Source organism: Gossypium hirsutum, chromosome A05 (assembly GCF_007990345.1).
Source record: "Gossypium hirsutum isolate 1008001.06 chromosome A05, Gossypium_hirsutum_v2.1, whole genome shotgun sequence".
Classification (NCBI taxonomy): domain Eukaryota; kingdom Viridiplantae; phylum Streptophyta; class Magnoliopsida; order Malvales; family Malvaceae; genus Gossypium; species Gossypium hirsutum.
In genome coordinates, this window is record NC_053428.1 from 28,160,106 (window position 1) to 28,179,736 (window position 19,631).

Consider the following 19,631-nt stretch of genomic DNA (forward strand, 5'->3'; position numbering starts at 1 on the left):
GCAAAGCTAAAATGGAGCAGCTCTTTGCTCTTGTTCTTCCAGAGAATGTGTGTATATATTTTGATCACTTATAAGTATTATTTAAGAGTTGAATAACTGGTCATTACAATGCTGGTTGGCATCTATGATGGTGTTTCTAAATGATATTGGTGTTTATTGATATAAATTAATGAAAAAAATTTATATCATAATATATTAATTTAATTGAGGGAGAAAATACAGATATTAAACTACTAAAAATTCATAAAATTTAAACTAAAATATTATCAAAGGGCCAAAAGTCAAATAAAAAACATAGCGGTCAACATAAATTAACTATACTTTTACATATATAATTTAGGGACTGGGAAAGCTAGCCATTGCTTCTGACTCTGTCTACAGAGTACAGACAAGGTTAAATGAATGGTAGAATAAATTTTGCTTTTTTAGAGCTTTTCAACTCAAGCAGTAAATCAATTAAGTAAACTATTTATCATTTCACAAATGATTCACTAAAAAAAATTAAAAATAACATATAACTACATCTGGGATTGATGATTATGGACCCTATAGCCTAAATAAAGCTTGAACCAATTGCATTCTAGACTAAAATGGTGGAGAACGCAAAGTATAAACTTCACGAGCCTTTTAAGACTAAAATTGGGATATAGTAAAAGCCCATTAGTTAAGGGTTCATAGCCCTTCTTCTCAACAATTCCTACTTCTGGAGAGTTCGCTCAGGTCACTTCACTCGAAGCCTTTCAGAATTCAGATTTAAATCGAATAAGCATAGTATTCAAAAGTATATACCACTGGTGTTTGTAGTAGAGCAAGCAAAAGGCCCGAGGCAACCAAAACCTCAAAACCTTGCTTCTATTTTCTGTTCTCGTTCGGATCTCAATCTCAAATTTTCTACATCGCGCTTAAGATCAGGTAAAAGCTTTATTCATTTCAAAGCTTTCTGGGGTTTCTGAAACTTGAGCCTTTGTTTCCATTTTTTCGCGATTATGTTACTGTTTACTTTGGTTCTGTTGGTTGTGAAATGAGGAAATGAATGATTAATGAAAGTGCTGCTGAGCATAACATTTCTCCGGCTCATTATACAAATTTATGGTTTATGGTTTATTAAGCAGCATTTGGATGTTTTTCGTTTCATTGTTAGATTAAAAACACTAAAATTTTTCTTTCGCTCTCGTGATTCAGGGCTTTATTTGGGCACCAAAGCTCCAGCTACTCTCGACCACGTTATATTCAATGGCGGTGCGTTATTTGCCTACTACTAAATTACTGTCAGTTGGTTAGATTTTTATTTATTTATTTATGCATTTGGTTTGAAGTTTTATATTGCTTACCGGTTGGCTGAATGTGAAAGATTGAAAAAATTCTTAAAGATGACGCTAGTGAAGAGAAGGGGGAGCGTGCCAGAATGGTGAGTTGAGTCATTATTATTTATAGTTTGTGTACATTTAATGCTGATAATATGGTTTAAATGAATTTTTTTTCTACTACTTTTTTGGAATTCTAAGATTATACTTGTTTTGCATTCTTATTATTGGGGTATTTTATTTTCAGTAACATCTGATATTCATGAGCTTTGTTACATTCAGGCATCATTTGTTGGGGCAATTGCAATTACTGACTTGGTTAAGACAACCCTAGGGCCAAAAGGCATGGTAAGTTTTCCACATTGTGCATACAGATTAAATGCGAGTACTAGTTCTTTAAATCCTTGACTTTGTTATTGGTGAAATTATCTGCCAGGATAAAATTTTGCAATCAACAGGCAGAGGACATGAAGTCACTGTTACTAATGATGGAGCTACCATCTTAAAGTCCTTGCATATCGACAACCCTGCTGCAAAAGTTTTAATTGGTATCCTTATAATTATCTTCATTGTTATTACACTTTATGAGTAAATTGCTTGGTTTCTTCAACATGTTAAAACTCGCAATGTTATTTTGGTACACAAGAGTACATGACAGAACTGTAAATGGTTCAGTGAGCCATGCTAACACAGTCATTGATTTTATCTGGAAAGAGCTTTTATTTTATTAGATTACATCCTTAATTTGAAATTCAGACATCTCCAAAGTTCAAGATGATGAAGTTGGTGATGGGACAACGTCTGTTGTTGTTTTGGCTGGAGAACTTTTAAGGGAGGCCGAAAAGCTAGTGGCTGCGAAGATTCATCCCATGACTATAATATCAGGTTCTTTTAGCCTCATTTAGTACTTTGCTTTCTATTATTCTTCTCCATTATGGCACCTTGCATGTCACGGTTCATCCTGTATAATCTTTTTATTAATATCTTTAATTTTTGTTTTCCTTTCCACTAAATGTTGCATTTTGTGGCCTGTAGGCATTAAGTTGCTTCGAGCTTTAACTTGTTATCTAGTTTTGATATCTATATAGCGTGAAGAAAGAGTCAGGCATGTTAGCAGTGTGATTCTTTTTTCCTGATTTGCTTCTATCATAGAAAATTTGAAGGAAGTATATTATTAAGATGAGCGTGAGATATAACTATAAACTTTAATACTTCTCTCTTAACTCCTATAGGAGTAAAATTTCCAGCATTACATTTTCTATTTTATTTGCTCAATTTTTTCCTGAACTTATAACAGCATAATTATATCTGTAATATACTATTTCTGTCCCAATAAAATTGTCACGTTCTGACTTTTTTGTGGTAATTTTATTTTGACTTACATGAGACTACTGAATCCCCAATCCTTTGCTTGCCGTGCAGTAACAGTACCAATATCCACTTATTGTTGCTTCTGACTTATTATTTTAATTATTATTGATGAAAATTTTAAAATATATATGAAAAACTTTGAATAACATAATTCTTAAATATATTTTTGTAAATATAATTAGTTAAAATATTTAAAATAACAGAAGTCAAAATTTAAAAAATTTGACTTGAAAAATTTAATCCATGAGAATTTAAGTGGGACAGAGGGATTATTTAGTTATTTCCCTTATCTTTTATTTTGTTGATTGCCAATTGCCAAATAAGTTAAGTTTCAGAGTTTATAACAATGTATGCTTGTTTTATAGGTTACCGAATGGCATCTGAATGTGCTCGTAATGCTTTGTTGCAGAGGGTTGTGGATAACAAAGAGAATGCAGGTGAATTATTGGACATGAATACGTTCTCTTTATTTGTGTGCGGATTGTAGGATATGCCTTCATTTTGTATTATTTGCCCAACGTTTTAGGCTTTGTTGGTTCCTGATTGAACTAGATTTTTTAATGTGTTTGACATGATAAAATTTGTAATCAAGTTGTTGTTTCCATATTAGAATTTGTCTTTACTCTATGTAGTTGCTTCTTATAGCGCATGGCATTTCTGAATTTTGCAGAGAAATTCAAGTCAGACTTGATGAAAATTGCAAGGACCACTTTGAGTTCTAAAATTCTTTCTCAGGATAAAGAACATTTTGCACAACTGGCTGTGGATGCTGTTATGAGGTTAAAGGTGATAATTTCTCTCGATCCAACATTTTAAGATCAAATATTAGTGTTTCAACTATTCGGAATTATGTTGAGGATTCTTTTTTGCACAACTGGCCGTGGTTGCTGTTATTGAGTTTCCCTTCTCATTTTTCTTTATCAAATTTTTAATGCTTTTACTTGCAACTGCAGGGGAGCACAAATTTAGAGGCTATCCAAATTATCAAGAAGCCTGGGGGATCCTTGAAGGATTCTTTCTTAGATGAAGGGTGAGTCCTCGCGAGCTTCGCATTGTCTTCATTCACTGTAATCGTTTCTGATTGGATTGGCTGGGGTCCTAGTTATGTCAGCCTTTCCCATAATCTGATTTTTTTTTATTTAAACTTACATCTTATGATTTCAGATTCATTCTCGACAAGAAAATAGGGCTTGGACAGCCAAAACGGATAGAAAATGCTAAGATTTTGGTTGCAAATACTGCAATGGATACTGACAAAGTAAAGATATATGGTGCACGTGTTCGTGTTGATTCAATGTCTAAGGTTGCTGAAATTGAAGGGGCTGAGAAGGAAAAGATGAGAGAAAAGGTGAAAAAGATCATGGCACATGGGATTAACTGCTTCGTTAACAGGCAGTTGATCTACAATTTCCCTGAAGAACTCTTTGCCGATGCAAGCATACTTGCAATCGAGCATGCTGATTTTGATGGGATAGAGCGTCTGGCTTTGGTAACAGGTGGGGAAATTGCTTCAACCTTTGACAACCCAGAGTCTGTTAAGCTTGGACATTGCAAGCTTATTGAAGAGATTATGATTGGTGAGGACAAGTTAATTCACTTTTCTGGTGTTGAAATGGGTCAGGCTTGTACTGTTGTGTTGAGAGGTGCAAGGTATGGTGTCAAACTATTTCCTCTAGTTGTTTTCCTTGCTTATTGATATGTTTGCTTTGGGGTGACATGCTACTGTGTATGGCAGCCATCATGTGCTGGACGAAGCTGAAAGGTCTCTGCATGATGCCTTGTGCGTACTGTCTCAGACAGTTAATGACACTAGGGTATTGCTTGGAGGTGGATGGCCTGAGATGGTAATGGCAAAGGAAGTGGATGAGCTAGCACGCAAGACTCCTGGGAAGAAATCTCATGCTATTGAAGCTTTCTCGAGGGCACTTGTAGCCATCCCGACAATTATTGCTGACAATGCAGGTCTGGACAGTGCAGATTTGGTGGCCCAGCTTCGTGCGGAGCACCACAAGGAGGGATGCAATGCAGGGATTGATGTCATCTCTGGATCTGTAAGTGCGGAAATTCAATTATTCTAAAAAATCAAAACAGAGTCTAATGAATTTATTGTGTACAGTTAGAGATTTTGTTTCTCTAAAACCGCTTCGGATACTTATAATTTATAATTTTTCTTCATTGCTGCTATGATTATATAAACAGGTAGGAGATATGGCTGAGCTAGGAATCGCTGAATCCTTCAAAGTCAAGCAAGCTGTATTGCTCTCTGCAACTGAGGCTGCTGAGATGATACTTAGGGTCGATGAAATCATTACATGTGCTCCAAGGAAGAGAGAAGACAGAATGTAAAATTGACATTTCAATTTCAATGTCAATGTCAATCTAAGAGTCGCATTTTTTCTCTGTTGTAATGGATAACCATCTATCTTGGCATTTGTTTCTTGAAGTTTTTTGCTGCTGTATGGTTGAAGAAATTCTGGAACTGAAAGTTTTTATGGCTGTGTTTCAGTTCTGAAAAAGATGAAGAAACGTTCTTTGGACTGCTTTTTAATTCATTTTCCTTTATTGTGTTGGAAAAATAGTGATTATAAAGATCATGTCAATACAATTAACAACTAAAACATCCCCAATCAAACATAAAAGAAATGGTTTGTATTTATTACATCACATTCCAACAGACTTTGATGTTCAATAAGTTCAAGAAATTCAACTTCATTTTCAAATTTTCCATTCATTAAGTTTCCTATTATGAAGTTTGCACTTTGAAGCAGCAGTTATAACACAAGTCGGATATATATCAAGTTGATTTCTAGTTGATTTATAGTGAAGCTGCTAATCGATGGAGGTCAATACAGCCTAACAGCACTGCTCGATTCCTTTCTTTCGCCTTTACCTGATATATGACCCTGCAGATTATAACACCAGCATCAGATCTCCGTTCACTTGAATATTATCAGAAAAAGAAAGAAGAAGTGTACCTCAAGCCTTCAAGCCACATCTCGGTGATGAGTGCTTCACCAGGATACACATGCAAAAGGAACCGTGCAAAGATGCTTTTGACCATATCTGGGTGTCCCCTGCAAATACATTTGATGATAGCCCGTACTGCAAACCCAAGGGTACACAATCCATGCAAAATTGGCCTTGAAAATCTATGAACATGGGATAGGGAAAGCATAAATCAGTATAAAAGTTTAGGATGCAAAGGAGCTGTGTCAAGTAATGCAACCAATAGCCATAGCCTCAACATAAGTAGCCTCAACATAAGTAATGAACTAACCCTGCGACCTTTGCAATCATAGGATCTGAATGCAGAGGATTATAGTCACCGGATAACCTATACAATAAAGCCTGCCAAAGCCAAAAAATAGTAGTTCAAAACTTCTGGAGAAGCTTGTCATCATAAAAAAGCATCTCATACCACAAGCTGTCGAAGCAGAAGTTGATACCAGATCAAACTAATCCACAGACTTTTTAGTATATGGACAAAAAGAGAATTAACTGGGAAACATATCTTTTTTTCTTTTATTTTGAAAGAAACATCAACGCTCTTAGGGTAAAATTCTAGTATTGTTGCTACATGCCTGAGGTGGTTGGGTACAATCCTCAAATACTGCAGAAGGTTGAGTTTTTGGGATTTTCATAGCTGAAGCCGGATTGACTGGATAGTTTGAGTATGTAAAGGGCTTAGATGGATCTGAGAAGCCACCAGCACCACGTAGAAAAACACTTGTCCTGAAGACTCATTTATACATTAATAAACTGCAGCATGAGAGTGTTAGATCAGATAGTGGGGAAATACAACTTACCGATTCAAGGTTAATAGTTCACCAGACTCTTTCTCATAACTTCTGGTTTCAAGTTCAAGTATTGCTGCTTTACCTGATATTTAGAGGGGAGGGGAAAAACCATCAAGACTATCCTTTCGAAATAGACTTGCAGATATGACTTCTCTTTCTATTCACTTTTTACAGTTTTCCCAAGGTTAACAAAATACCGAAGCAACCAACAACCAATTCCTTTGTGCTTGTTATCCTAACAAGTTCACTTTTAAATACAGTAATATCAATAAAAAGCGAAAGACTACGAGAGTAACAGATTTACACTGCCATAAACAACTCGATTTCATGGTGACAAATACCACCCGAATTACTTGACATCATTTCAGGTAATGAGTACAAACCTTTGTCATGGAAACCTGCAATGGTTTGTCTTGTTAAGTAGCTGCAAGAAAAAAAGAAGAGTTAATAACAACAACAATTAACTCTGGTAATAAACAGCAATTTCAAAACAATTTCCGCAGGAAGACCAAATATTCTCTTAAGTGTACAGCATCGAATTTATGTGCCAAATGTTATTTTAAAAGAATAGAGAATGAAGTCCTCAACCTAAGATAAAATTTTGAGTTAGCAATTGGTAGTATTATAGACTTACAGAGGCATTTGAAGGAAGTGGCTTGTGTATTTCTATGTATTGTTGTCCATGCAACAGAAGACGTTTATCAAACCTGTTAAAACAAAAAACCTAGAAATGTTAAGTGTTTATATTTAAAAGCTTTAAACAATTTGTTAAAATCTTTTAAATCAATCAAAGGGATAATGAGAGACAGGATTATTTTTGAGAAAGACAAGACAGGGTAAATGACACGGGCCAAGAACTTACTTTAAGCCAGGCACACCACTAAGTTGTGGCAGACCTCTAAGTGAAAATAAAGTAGAAAATGTTGGCAAAACCTGAGACGGAGGAGGAGAAATTAGGAAAGGTATTATGTTATGTCCATAAGTAAACAAGCACCAAAGGTTTGTTACGAGCAGATTAAGACAACTCCACTTCCTCCCCTAATCGATTAACACAAAAGGGTTTCTTTTTTTTACTCAATTCTGGGCAGATTAGGCGTCCCATTTGCAGTTCAAATGCAATTTCAATTCACCCTTAATACAACAAGTTAAGCTAGACCGCAACAACAAATATAAACGCATTTGCCAATTAAGAACAGTGGTGTTCTTTAAAAAAAAACCCATCCAAGTGATGTATAAGTATAACCTTGATAAACTGCTGTCCGTTTTCATGGTAAACGTATTTAAGTTCGTCAGTATCGACGGCGTTCCTACCACATGCTCCAACACCCAAGGCATAGACAGCTACATCTCTGTGTAGGAGGAAACACATCATTGTCATTCAGATCAAACAAAAAGGAAATTGCCCCTTATATATTAAGTTTCGGGGAGGGGAGGGGGACAAAACAGTACCTCTCAGTATAAACATAAGTTGTCTGCAAACTATATTAGGATAAGGATCAAATAATAGAAACACATAACAAAACAGTGAAATCCATTGAAGAGAAGGAGATACATACATCGGGGAATTTATGAGCAATAATGAGGTCCGGGTTGCAAGCAGATTTATCAGCCATGGGAACTTCTCAAAGATGATGATGATGATGATTATGGATAGCTAACAGATTACATTGGTGGGTAATGTGATGGGGATGAGGGTCAATGCAATTAAAAGGGTATACGATTGAAGCTGGTTAACTGAACGAGTAAAATGGAATTAATATATTAATTTAAATCAGAGGATAAATATGGAACTGACATAGAAGTGGGTCCCAGTTGTTAATTTGTCTTAAAGCTCGTTCAAGCAATCGAGTCTGGTCTAGGTTTGGGCCTTTCAGGGATCCAATAACAATGATATTATAAATTTTGTTAACTAAATCTACACTACTCTAAATAAAAGAGGCCTTCCTACATAATACGTGTACATTGCCTTTTTCCTTTTCATTATAAAAGATAAATGGCAAATTTTCAGTTTTAACCCCTCTCCAAATTACATTTGAAATTTAACTTTTTTATATTTTAATTAGACTTTATTTGATGTTCTACTTTTAAAATAACATTAATCAATCCAAATAATTATTATCCTTAATTATTTCAAATAAAATATTAATATATTTTTTTCCTAAAAAAAAAATTCTAGTAAAAAACGTGATAAATTAGATTGAGTATTTTTTAGAAGAAATTATGCCTTAACTTTTTAATTAAAATAGTTAAAGATGTCAATTATTTAGACTAACTAATGATAATATAAAAGAATAACAAAATTATGTCAAATTAAAATATAAATCCTAATCTCTATGTTTGGATCGTAATATAAAGAAAAAGAAAAGAAATTTGGTTAACTTTTTAATATCCCAAGTAGACGATATTAGAACTACTAGAATATTAGTGGTATGCCATTAAGGAATCCTAGTACGCTCTCCGATTATTAGCACATTTATACTCTCTGTATAGTACTTTAGTGCTCTCTGTTTAATAGTGCATAATAATGCACCTCTGTATTAGTTCCGTATATCTTAAGTGTTCTGTTTAGTCTACTAGGCCTCTGCTAAAAAGGTAAACAATTTTCGTTACAAGGTAAAGGTTTATCTCTAATTCATGTTTGAAATATTAAATTAGTAAAGTGAAGATGTAAGTAATTTGAATGTATTTGAGGAAGTATAAGAAAAACAATGAGTAGTAAGTTAAATATGTAAAAATAAATTGTGAAAGAAATAGTGAGAAAATCATGAAAATTTGCACTAAACAGTGAAATGTGATACATGTATAAAAAGAGTAGTAAATTTTATAAGTTGATTTGGGGACTTAAGGACTAAATTTTGAATTTAGTAAAAAGTTAAAATGAATATGATAAATAAACAAAGAAATGAGATATTGAAAATTAAGAAATTTAATAGAATTTAAATATCATGGGTACTTACTAAGTCTTCATTGACTTAACGCGTTTATTTTCAACGTGTAGGTAAAGTAATTTTGAAGAGTCGTAGTTGAGGTTGTGAACATTCATCTCATCACATTACCAAGTGCCAAAAGGGTATGTTTCAAAATTTTAAATTGTATGACATGTACTTAGGAAGATCAAGTGTGTTCCAAGTAGTAGGGATTAAAATATAAGTTAATTTAGTGAATACTTTTTTTTAATGTTCAAGTATATTAGTGATTAGCCAAAATCACTTTAGCACCAAATATAATATTTCTATATCAAGTTCCTTAGGTCGAATCGAGTATAGGGGTGTTACAGAGTATAACAAAAAATAATAATTAAAACTTTTAAAAGATAAAAATAGGACAACCATATCCTAAAAATCGAACGTCACAATGAATTATATTGTATAATAAAAAATTATTAAAAAAATCAAAGACGAAAATGAACATAATGGGAAAATTCCATCCTTTTATTTAAAAAAAAAAATTATTACGAAAATAAGTAAACAAAATTTAAATAATAATACAATTCGAAATAAATTAAAATAAACTATATAATGAAAGCTCCAAGTTCAGGTATGAAGTCCATTTCGATTTTGTAATTATTATAGATAATGGATATTTTCTTATTCAATGATAAGCTAATTAAAGTAATTAAGAAATAGATTCAAACCCCGAAAAGCCCTTTATCAATCTAACAACCTTAATAGCAGCTCTTACAATTTAATTTTTTAATTCTAATCAATAAACTCATTTGTGTGTCTCATTTAAGTTAGATTGCTTTATCTCGTAAAGTAATTAAACTGCACAATATTAACTTGCTCTTTGATTAAAGTAAAATGAAAATTACGGATAAAATAATTTTAACCAACCGTACATTAATACTCCAAGCATCAAATAAAGGATTTTTCTTAAAGGAACACTAATAACAATATTAAGAGGCGATCCTATCTGTTTCAAAATAGAAAAATACCAACATAAAAACAAATATCAATATAATTTTTGAATTTCATAATTTAAAAATCAATCTTCAATCTACCTTTAGCTAGATTAATGAATTTAGTTAATAATAGATGAAATTGTTAAAAGAAAGGGTAATCTATAAAAATTGTTACTTTTGTTTGTCTCATATTACATTTTAGTCACTTACGTTATTATTTTGTTCACTCTACTGTTAAGCTTCATGACCTCCCTAACGACAGTCCTACGTGACAATCCAAATGAGTTCTAAATACCAACTTGAATATTCTACGTGGCAATCCAAATTAAATTTATTTAATTAAAAACTTATTTTCATCTCAAAAACTGAACATCCAAGTTAAAATTTAAAAATTATTTGGACTGCCACATAAGACTGCTATTAGGGAGGTAACGAAATTTAACTGTAGAGTGATCACTTTGTAACAAAACGATAACATAAATAACTAAAAAGTAGCATTTTAAACAAAAGTAACTCAAATATAATTTGAAGCAAACAGAAACCTAAAAATATTTAAAAGCAAAAGATTTCCCTTCCTTGATTAACTCTTCTAACATCAAACTAAACATTTAATTAATTAATTAAACTAATCAAACTATTAATAAAATATCTTTACAAATAAAATTTAAAAAAATAAAATAAAAATAACTATAAAAATATACTTAAATCCTAAAATCAAAATTGATGTGGCGCCAAATCTTGTTTCTATAGTTCATGCCCAGATTTCATATTTCAGCTTATTTACCAACAAAACATATATTGCATCTACCTACAGAAAAACAAATACCATTAAAAAAGTCAAAATTAATAACATCTATATTTAAAATTCATTATATTTAACCACAAAAATATATTAATTAAACACACTATTAATAACTGAAGATATATAAAACATTATAAAAGAGAAATAATGATTTTAAGAGTTGAATGAAGGGTATTAAATGCACACTCCACTAGATGCATTTTTTTTCTCTCTTAAGTAATATCAAAAGTAATAATTATTTTTAGATTTGAATAATTTCAATGTTTAATATGTTGATAAATATGATAATATGATTTCTATCATAAAAGGTGAATATGTAAATTTTTTTATATAGATTAAAAAGTTAAAAATATATTAAGATAAAATTAATCTATTTTATATTAGTTTAAAATATTAATATAAAAGAAAAAACAAACTATTTTCTTCTTTCTTTCTAGTTTTTCCTTAGATTTTATTTTTTTTCTATTTTTTTTAGAATATGAGAAAAATTATTCCATTTAAATTGTGTGAAAATTATAAGTCACAGCGCTTCTAATTTTACATTTCTATGATTTAATTTTTTATAATTTTGCTTAGAGATTCCAAAATAAGCTTATATGTCCATACTTTTACATATGCATTGTTATATTTAGAAAATATATGTAAGATAAATTCAAAACAATTTTACTTTTAACTAAAATTATATATTTAAAAATTATTAATTAAAATTTATTATTAAATATTTGTTAAGAATAAAGTTTACTATAAAAATTAAAAACATAAATATTACCTTTTATTTAATAAAAGTAAATTCGTAAATTATCATTACATTTATAAGAAAATGCTTAATGAACCAAACATTAATTTTTTTTAGAATTTTAATTAAGATCTTCCTATATATAAAAAAATATTATAAAATAATTTTCTAGATAATCACATTTCAAAAAATATACCTTAATTTTGCCCCATATATCTACCCTATTAACCTCAAAAACGACGATGACTTGATGAATATGAATACCCTCCAATTCCTACACCAGCTATATTTGTTTTTTTACCCTCAAAATCCCGTTTTCTACGACCAAAATTACCGACCACCCTCAAGAACCCTCAATAATTTACCATCAAGCTTCACAGATAAAAGGAAAAGGAAGTGGATAAGTATCGCTATTCATTTACCACTGTTGAATTGGGTGAATATTAGATGCTTTCCTAGACCGTCTGTGGGATCAGTTAATGGGAATGTCAAGAAAACTCAATAGAAATTAATAGGATTTTCAGTATTTCAATCACAAAGACTACCTTTTCAGGTTTGAGGGAGCTGCCCCTAATGGTTTAATTACTGTAAATGAGTTCATAAAGGACATTGTGGCAATCATGCATGAGGCCATGGACATAAATTTTTTCTTAATGAGTAACCTGATAATTAATTATTCTAAATGATTGTCTATATGCACTACAATACAGTATCAGACAGCTGTTTTTCAATAAACAAAAAAGCTAAGTTACAAAACCTTCAATAGAGTCATCATTAGGGTCTCTCCTGAAACTCTGACAAAATCTTCTTATTTCTGGCCTTTGGATTTTGATGATAATTACGCTGGGGTTTACTTGGATTTTTAATATCAATTCAACGTACACATACATATAGCCTTCTACCTTCATAAATGGTTCCAATCATAGATCTTTACTGACTGGGATAAATACAAACAAAAGAGGCTGATAAAACCCTAGATACCTCAACTGCAAACCAAAAAAGGAAGAAAGCCTTCAAGTACTATTTGAATGGTAGGTAAAGCCTTAAAGGAAGAAAAAAAAATGAAAAGTAGAAAATGGATACGCTAAAAAAAGGCTTAATTTACAGTCCGAAGCCTCAAAGGAGATCAAGAAAGGTTATAGAATACGATCAAATTCGATAAGAAATAATAGAATGTTGCTCACCTCCTTTGACCTCAGGAGTCGGTACAACTGCTGCAATCAAAACCCTGCAAACGTTAGAAGAATGATGAAATGAAAGTACCAAACATATATATGGTAAATTATTTATTCTTACCACCATATTTACTTTTTTTTGCAAGATAAAATTGTAAAGCTTGTATAGGTTCACCTGGCTAGTAGATAACTAGAAACTAAAAGGGTAAGAAACTGCAACAACGCCATCATTCATCACCGGAAAAATAGAATACAAAAGAGTAAAACATAAATATATATGTGTGTGGATGAAGATAATCATAGTCTATGCGTGGTGTTTTAACTGGAACTTTTTTTTCCAAAGGAGAGAAAAGCATGAAGAAACTAATAACGCATCACAAGAGTTTTACAAAGAGAAGCCAACAGAGCTCAGTTGGCAGTATGCCCACCTCCATGAAAGACCATAGAAGAAAAGGAAGGACTTGTTCTATGATAGTGCGAGGTGGACAGAATGCCAATGAACTCTGTAAGAAGCCCTTTGCCAAACCTCCCATGAAAGCAAAGAAACAGTCCTTGGGTTGCACCGGAGAGGAGGGAAAGAGGAAAGAGTGTAAATGACAATAAGAGCTAGGGTTGATAGGTTCTCCTATTTAAAGAAGAGGAAGAGGAGGAGGTGGAGCTTCAGTCTGAAAAAAGATAAAAAATGTAATAATCAGATTGGATGGTTCATTCCCCGTATAAGGAGAGCATCTTTAGAAGGATCATCATCATGGGGTTATTCTCTCCTTGTCTAGCTTCCCCTCGTTACTGGTGAAAAAAACCCACACCCTCCGTTCAGTTTTTTCTTGCCACCCTCCCCACTAGTCCCCCACACCCTTCCCCCCTCCCCCCCCCCCTTGTCTATGATGAAACATAGCCTCCTTATACACTGACCAAATAATGACAAAAGTAAAGCAAAATTGGTTTCAGATGCAGCTTTGTATTTGGAGGGAAAAACATGGGCTTTACTACAACTTTGACCCTAACCGTTTCATCTTTTAGAAGGGCAAATAGGGGGCCAGTCCAACTGTCACCACCCATGGAGAGTGAATTGAACTATTGCAGGTGTTGAGAGAGAGAACTAGTTACTTAAGCATAATAATTAGTGGGTTTTAATGACATAACACATGATGTCTCCATTTATAGTTGTATTCACTTTATTGGGGGGATTGTATATAACGTTTATCTCTATGGATAAGCCACGCTCCACCCAATGGTCAAATCCAGTCATATTCGTTTCTTTGAGAAGATGACACCTAGAAAAACCATTCCATTGGGGGTTTAATTGGAGGGAATTGAACGGTAACTTTTAATTCCTTGCTGGCTACTGCTTCTAGATGAATATGGATATCACTCACAACTCACGAGTCTCTTTCATTATCAAGTATTTATGGACTTTGTTTCCTTCTTGGAATAGTAACTTCCATTATCAAAGTGTAACATCGTTCACTGAATTCACTGGTGTTGACTGGTCCCCCGTGGTTACTTTGCCTCTCTGATTTTCAGTTTGTAAACTAAAATATCTGACGACTTTCAATTTTCAATGGGTTTTTTTTCGAGTCAGATCATACAGCTTTTAAGCAAACCTGATGATGGAAAGGGAGCCCAACTTATCTTAAGTTTCCAATTCATGGGGTCCCTACAGAAATTACAGCACTAAGTGTGGAATCCTAGGTCTCACACACTGTAGAAGAAGCTTTAAACTTCAAACTCCACATTCCTTTTTTGACCTATTATCAGACTATCAAACATGTTAGCAATGCCATTAAATGATAAACCCTAGCTATCTCGATACAATTATAATATGACTGCATTTTCTCCTCTGAGCTAACTCCTTCAACCTTGTGTTCCCACTGGGATTCATGTTTCTCTTCTTTTTCTTCCATGTGCATGCTTGTTTGTGCCTTTTTTGATATTAGAATACAAGTATAACGTTTATTAATTCAGGGTTTTGCTATCAAATGTTTTGAGGCACTGGTCAACCAAATGAAACCTGAACCACTCTTATTTACATGACTATATTCCATATAGATGGATTGGTAATTTATGTTGTTTAATTTCGTTTGTTTTGATGAAGGATAGTAGAGACGGAAACGGTTATTTCGGCCTGATTTGATATGGTGATTTTATTCATTTCCAACTCCAGAGCCATTTGCACCTCTTATTTGTTTCCCCTCCCGTGCAACTTACTAGTAGGAATATCTAAAGATATATAGGTGACTTTTTAACCTACTTTTTGACTAAGAGGGACTATTGTTATACTCTCGCTTGGGCTGGACACGTGAAAGTCTAAGAGAACATCGAAAAAGCATCTATAGATAACTCTTCACCGTCTATACTTCGAAAAGTCATTGACTGCCTAACCTCCCGGACAAGTCACCTCCCATGAGATCACTCGTTGATAGCAAGAACATTCCCAACATCAAGCCACTTGCTACTACAATCAGACCACCTACTTTTGGTGTGAACAATCATTCTAAGGATATCTAGAGTCTACTTGAGTATGACAATTTCGTATTGCTTTTACATAATTATAAAGTGTGCTCCATTACATACGCGTAACACCTTAAACCTAGTTTAAAAGTTTTGGCTCAAATTTAACAAATTACATTAGCCATTGAAATGGCTCCTCATTGAATTCCAATCTAACCTCCATCACCACCTAAGTCTTAACAAAAGTTGCGCTAACTTAAAACACAATAGCAATAACAAAAAGCAAACATACAAGCTTCACAAACAAACATAAGTAGGTTCACATGCTTCATTACAATATATTTAAGAGTTCGCAACACAACTTAGACTTTTCAAACAACAACATAGTTTGCATAACAAGAAAATATATAAATTCCCAGTTCAGTTTAAGCATAGGCTCACATACTTATCAGATTTCGCATGAAATCACATAATACAAGAGTTCACTTAGCAACAATTAAAATAAGTTCGCAAAGCACATGATATATCATAGTATTACATACAAAGGAACAGGTGTGCTAAATATGAGCAGTTCGCAGATATATCATGCTTTTGCAAATAAACAGACTTTGCAATCATAAGGAACATGAATGCAAGGGTTATTATATTTCAATAAGGTTCGCATCTTACTAGTGGTTCGCATGTAATAAAATAATCATAATAAGGGTACGAACGAAATCAAGGTTCGCATCACTTACACAGGATTGCTTACATTTATGGGATCACAGAGTTAAGGGTATGCATGTAAATATGGCACGCACCATGCAATAAACCTTAATCATAAATCTAACTTGCATGTAAATAAAACACAGTACTCTCATACATGGATAACATCAACTTTATTTATGAAATAACAAGCACTTTAAACATGGTTCGCAAATCAATGTACTGAGAATTTAAACGTAACTAAATAATCTAAACTTCAAATAATATTGTCATATTCATAAATTCAGAAATATAACATTTAATTTTAAACCCATAACACAATAATCTCATCGCCTTTAACCCAGGTTCGCCAACATTTACTTAGAAGTGTTCCTTGCCACATCATCGACCTTGCCAATGCTAATTTGCAACCTACTTACTTGAGAAGAAGTAAGAGAGGAGTTGGTGAGTTCATTGTGAACTCGACGAACAATAAAAAACGTTAGGATATGTTTTAGAAACAAAGTTTTTTTTAAAAAAGAAATTTTAGTCTTGAAAACGTTTCGCATGCTGCGTTCGCGGGTGAGGTTGTGAGAGCCAGTTCGTACATTCTGTCAGAAGACATAACTTTGTAAAACAGTTTTGAAAACTCATTAGCCTTTTCTTAAAACATACTTGGCAGGGCTTGCCTTAAAATCGTGAGGCCTATTTCATTTATCAAAAACCTTTGAAAATTGAGTTTGGGTTCACCCTAAAATTGTGAAGTCAGCTTGCACTTTTTAGAAAAACCTTTTCTTTGAATAGGGTTTGCTTTAGGTCATAAGATCGATTCACACTTATGAGCAAAGTCTGCCTTAGGTCGCAAGACTGGCTCGTCACTTTGTCTAGTTGGATATAATCCAACAGAACCCGCAGAGGAGCATACACTTTGAGACATATCACACTAGCTCGCATAGAGCTGAGCTCATTGAGGTGCACCATCACTTACGAACAGAGTCTGTCTTACAAGATTGGTTTGTCACTTTGTCTCATTGGATATAATCCAACCTTGCTCGTAGAAGAGCACACACTTTGAGACAAACCACATTAGCTCACATATAAAGCTAGACTCACTGAGGAGAACAATCATTTAAGCTCACATATGGAGCTTTACTAATACTCAGCTTGTCACTTAAGTTCGTGTGGGGAGCTTCGCTGATACATATATAACTTGTCACTGAAAATGGAGGTTCTTTAAAAACTTATCTCGCATAGGAGCATGCACAAAACTGTGCTTTAAAAATCATATTTTCAAACTGTATTTGAAAATAGAGGTTCATAACTTTAAAACATGTCTTTTTAGAAAACTTGCCTTTGAAACTTGTTTCAAAAACATAATTCTTAAAAAAAAATATCAGTATAAACTAAACAACATGATAGTTAACATATTCCAAATAATTCCAGACCACTCACTGGAAAACAGAGAAACTTAAACAAGTTTAGCTTTGCCTTTATCCTTGCTGGTAGTGTTAACATTAATGGGAGACAACATTAATGGCAAACAATACAAAGTGGTGCAAGTTTAGCACCCTAAAGTTGACTTTGAAAAAAGTGGCATGGGATAATTTTTTTTTGGTCCTTGAGATAATGGGCTATTTATTGTTTGGTCCTTAAACCTCAACTATAAATAGGCCTTCTCATTTCTCATTTCAATTCATCCCAACCAATCTTTCTCTCTTAGTTTTCTCTCTTCTCCCATTTGAGAATTCTTAAGGAATTCTATTTGTTTGAAATACTTTGGAGATAGTAAAGTTATCATCTGGTGTTAGTGCCCAAGGACGTAGGTATAATTTACCGAACCTCGTTAAATCTCTTGTGTTCTTTCTTGTCCTATTTTTCTTTCAATATTTGAGGGTATAATAGTAGTATTTAATTGTGCTATTAAATTACTATAGAAGGGATATTCTGTCTAAGGAAAGACTTGGTATTTAAGAGATCCATGTGATCCACCTCTCTTCCTTGGGAATTGAACTTTGTGTAATTTTTTAGTACAATAATTTACACGCTTCCGACCCTATTGGAACAACAAATGGTATCAGAGCCGAAGGTTAATCGTAGTATGCTCTGTGGTTGCAGTTTGAACTGATCTTCCACATCAGAAAAGATTTCCTTAGGTATATTGAAAGATTATGGAGAAAACGGTCGGTGTAGGAGCTTCAACATCGTCCATGTGGACAAGACCGGCAATTGCAAATGCAAGATTGGCCGTGGAGATCTTTGATGGCACGGGCCATTTTGGTATGTGGCAAAGTGAGGTTCTAGATGCCCTTTTTCAGCAGGGTCTAGACATTGCCATTGATGAAGAGAAACCAGATGATGTACAGGAGAAAGATTAGAAGGCGATCAATCGGTTGGCATGTGGCACAATTCGATCATGCCTTTCTCGAGAGCAGAGGTATGCTTTTTCAAAGGAGACTTCTGCAAATAAGTTGTGGGTGGCACTTGAAGAAAAATTTTTGAAGAAAAACAGTCAAAATAAGCTCCACTTGAAGAAAAGACTGTTTCGCTTCACATACGTCCCAAGTACCACAATGAATGATCACATCTCCAAATTTAATCAGTTAGTCACTGATTTGCTGAATATGGATGAGACATTCAAAGATGAAGATTTGGCTTTGTTGCTGTTGGGGTCACTTCCTGAGGAGTTTGAGTTCCTAGAAACTATTCTACTTCATGGCAGGAGTGATATATCTTTGAGCGAAGTCTGTGCGGCCTTATACAGTTATGAACAGAGAAAGAAGGACAAACAGAAAAACTCAATCAGAGATACAGAAGCTTTAGTAGTCCGAGGTCGTTCATACACTCGGAAGAAAACTCAAAAGGGGAGATCAAAGTCAAAGTCCAGACTCAGGAAAGATGAATGTGCTTTTTGTCATGAGAAAGGCCACTGGAAGAAAAATTGTCCAAAGCTGAAGAATAAGGGAAAAGCTGCTGTAGATGCTTGTGTTGCTAAGCATGATACTAGTGACTCTGAACTATCACTGGTTGCATCATCATCGTCGTTCCATTTAGATGAGTGGATATTGGATTCGGGTTGTACCTATCATATGTCCCCTAACCGGGAGTGGTTCTCTGATTTAGTAGAACTAAATAGAGGAGTTGTTTATATGGGCAATGACAATGCTTGTAAAACTGTTGGGATATGTTCAATCCAATTAAAGAATAAAGATGGATCAACCAGAGTTCTGACTGATGTTCGGTACGTGCCCAGTTTGAAGAAAAATCTCATCTCATTGGGAGCCTTGGAATCTAATGGTTCAGTTGTTACTATGAGAGATGGGGTTTTGAAAGTGACATCTGGCGCACTTGTGATATTGAAGGGCATCAGGAAAAATAACTTGTGTTACTACCAAGGTAGTACAGTTATTGGA

The 19,631-nt window shown here is 33.6% G+C and overlaps 1 protein-coding gene, 1 long non-coding RNA gene and 1 pseudogene across 3 annotated transcripts; 1 reads left to right on the forward strand and 2 right to left on the reverse strand.

Annotated features, from left to right (window-relative positions):
• Positions 1-447: 447 nt before the first annotated feature.
• Positions 448-5,223, forward strand: LOC121229010 (T-complex protein 1 subunit beta). Its single transcript, XM_041112117.1, has 12 exons — positions 448-912; positions 1,183-1,239; positions 1,352-1,408; positions 1,587-1,652; positions 1,741-1,852; positions 2,061-2,189; positions 3,041-3,112; positions 3,346-3,461; positions 3,629-3,705; positions 3,840-4,325; positions 4,411-4,726; positions 4,875-5,223. The coding sequence occupies exons 2-12, from the start codon at positions 1,234-1,236 to the stop codon at positions 5,019-5,021; spliced, it is 1,584 nt and encodes a 527-aa protein (XP_040968051.1). The 5' UTR covers positions 448-912; positions 1,183-1,233; the 3' UTR covers positions 5,022-5,223.
• Positions 5,224-5,309: 86 nt separating this feature from the next.
• On the reverse strand, positions 5,310-8,215 carry LOC107957620 (enoyl-CoA hydratase 2, peroxisomal-like; annotated as a pseudogene).
• A 2,730-nt stretch (positions 8,216-10,945) lies between these two features.
• Positions 10,946-13,955, reverse strand: LOC121229011 (uncharacterized). 2 transcript variants are annotated; one of them, XR_005926427.1, is made up of 2 exons: positions 13,096-13,955; positions 10,946-11,181 (listed from the first exon to the last, which is right to left on the reverse strand). It is a non-coding gene; the product is annotated as an uncharacterized lncRNA (long non-coding RNA). The 2 variants fall into 2 exon arrangements; XR_005926426.1 differs by lacking the exon at positions 10,946-11,181 and adding an exon at positions 12,416-12,897.
• Between the last annotated feature and the right edge of the window lie 5,676 nt (positions 13,956-19,631).

Coding starts and splice junctions, on each gene's coding strand:
- LOC121229010 (XM_041112117.1), top strand. Junction 3,113..3,345: donor GGATAACAAAGAGAATGCAG/GTGAATTATTGG, acceptor TGAATTTTGCAG/AGAAATTCAAGTCAGACTTG. Junction 3,706..3,839: donor GATTCTTTCTTAGATGAAGG/GTGAGTCCTCGC, acceptor TTATGATTTCAG/ATTCATTCTCGACAAGAAAA.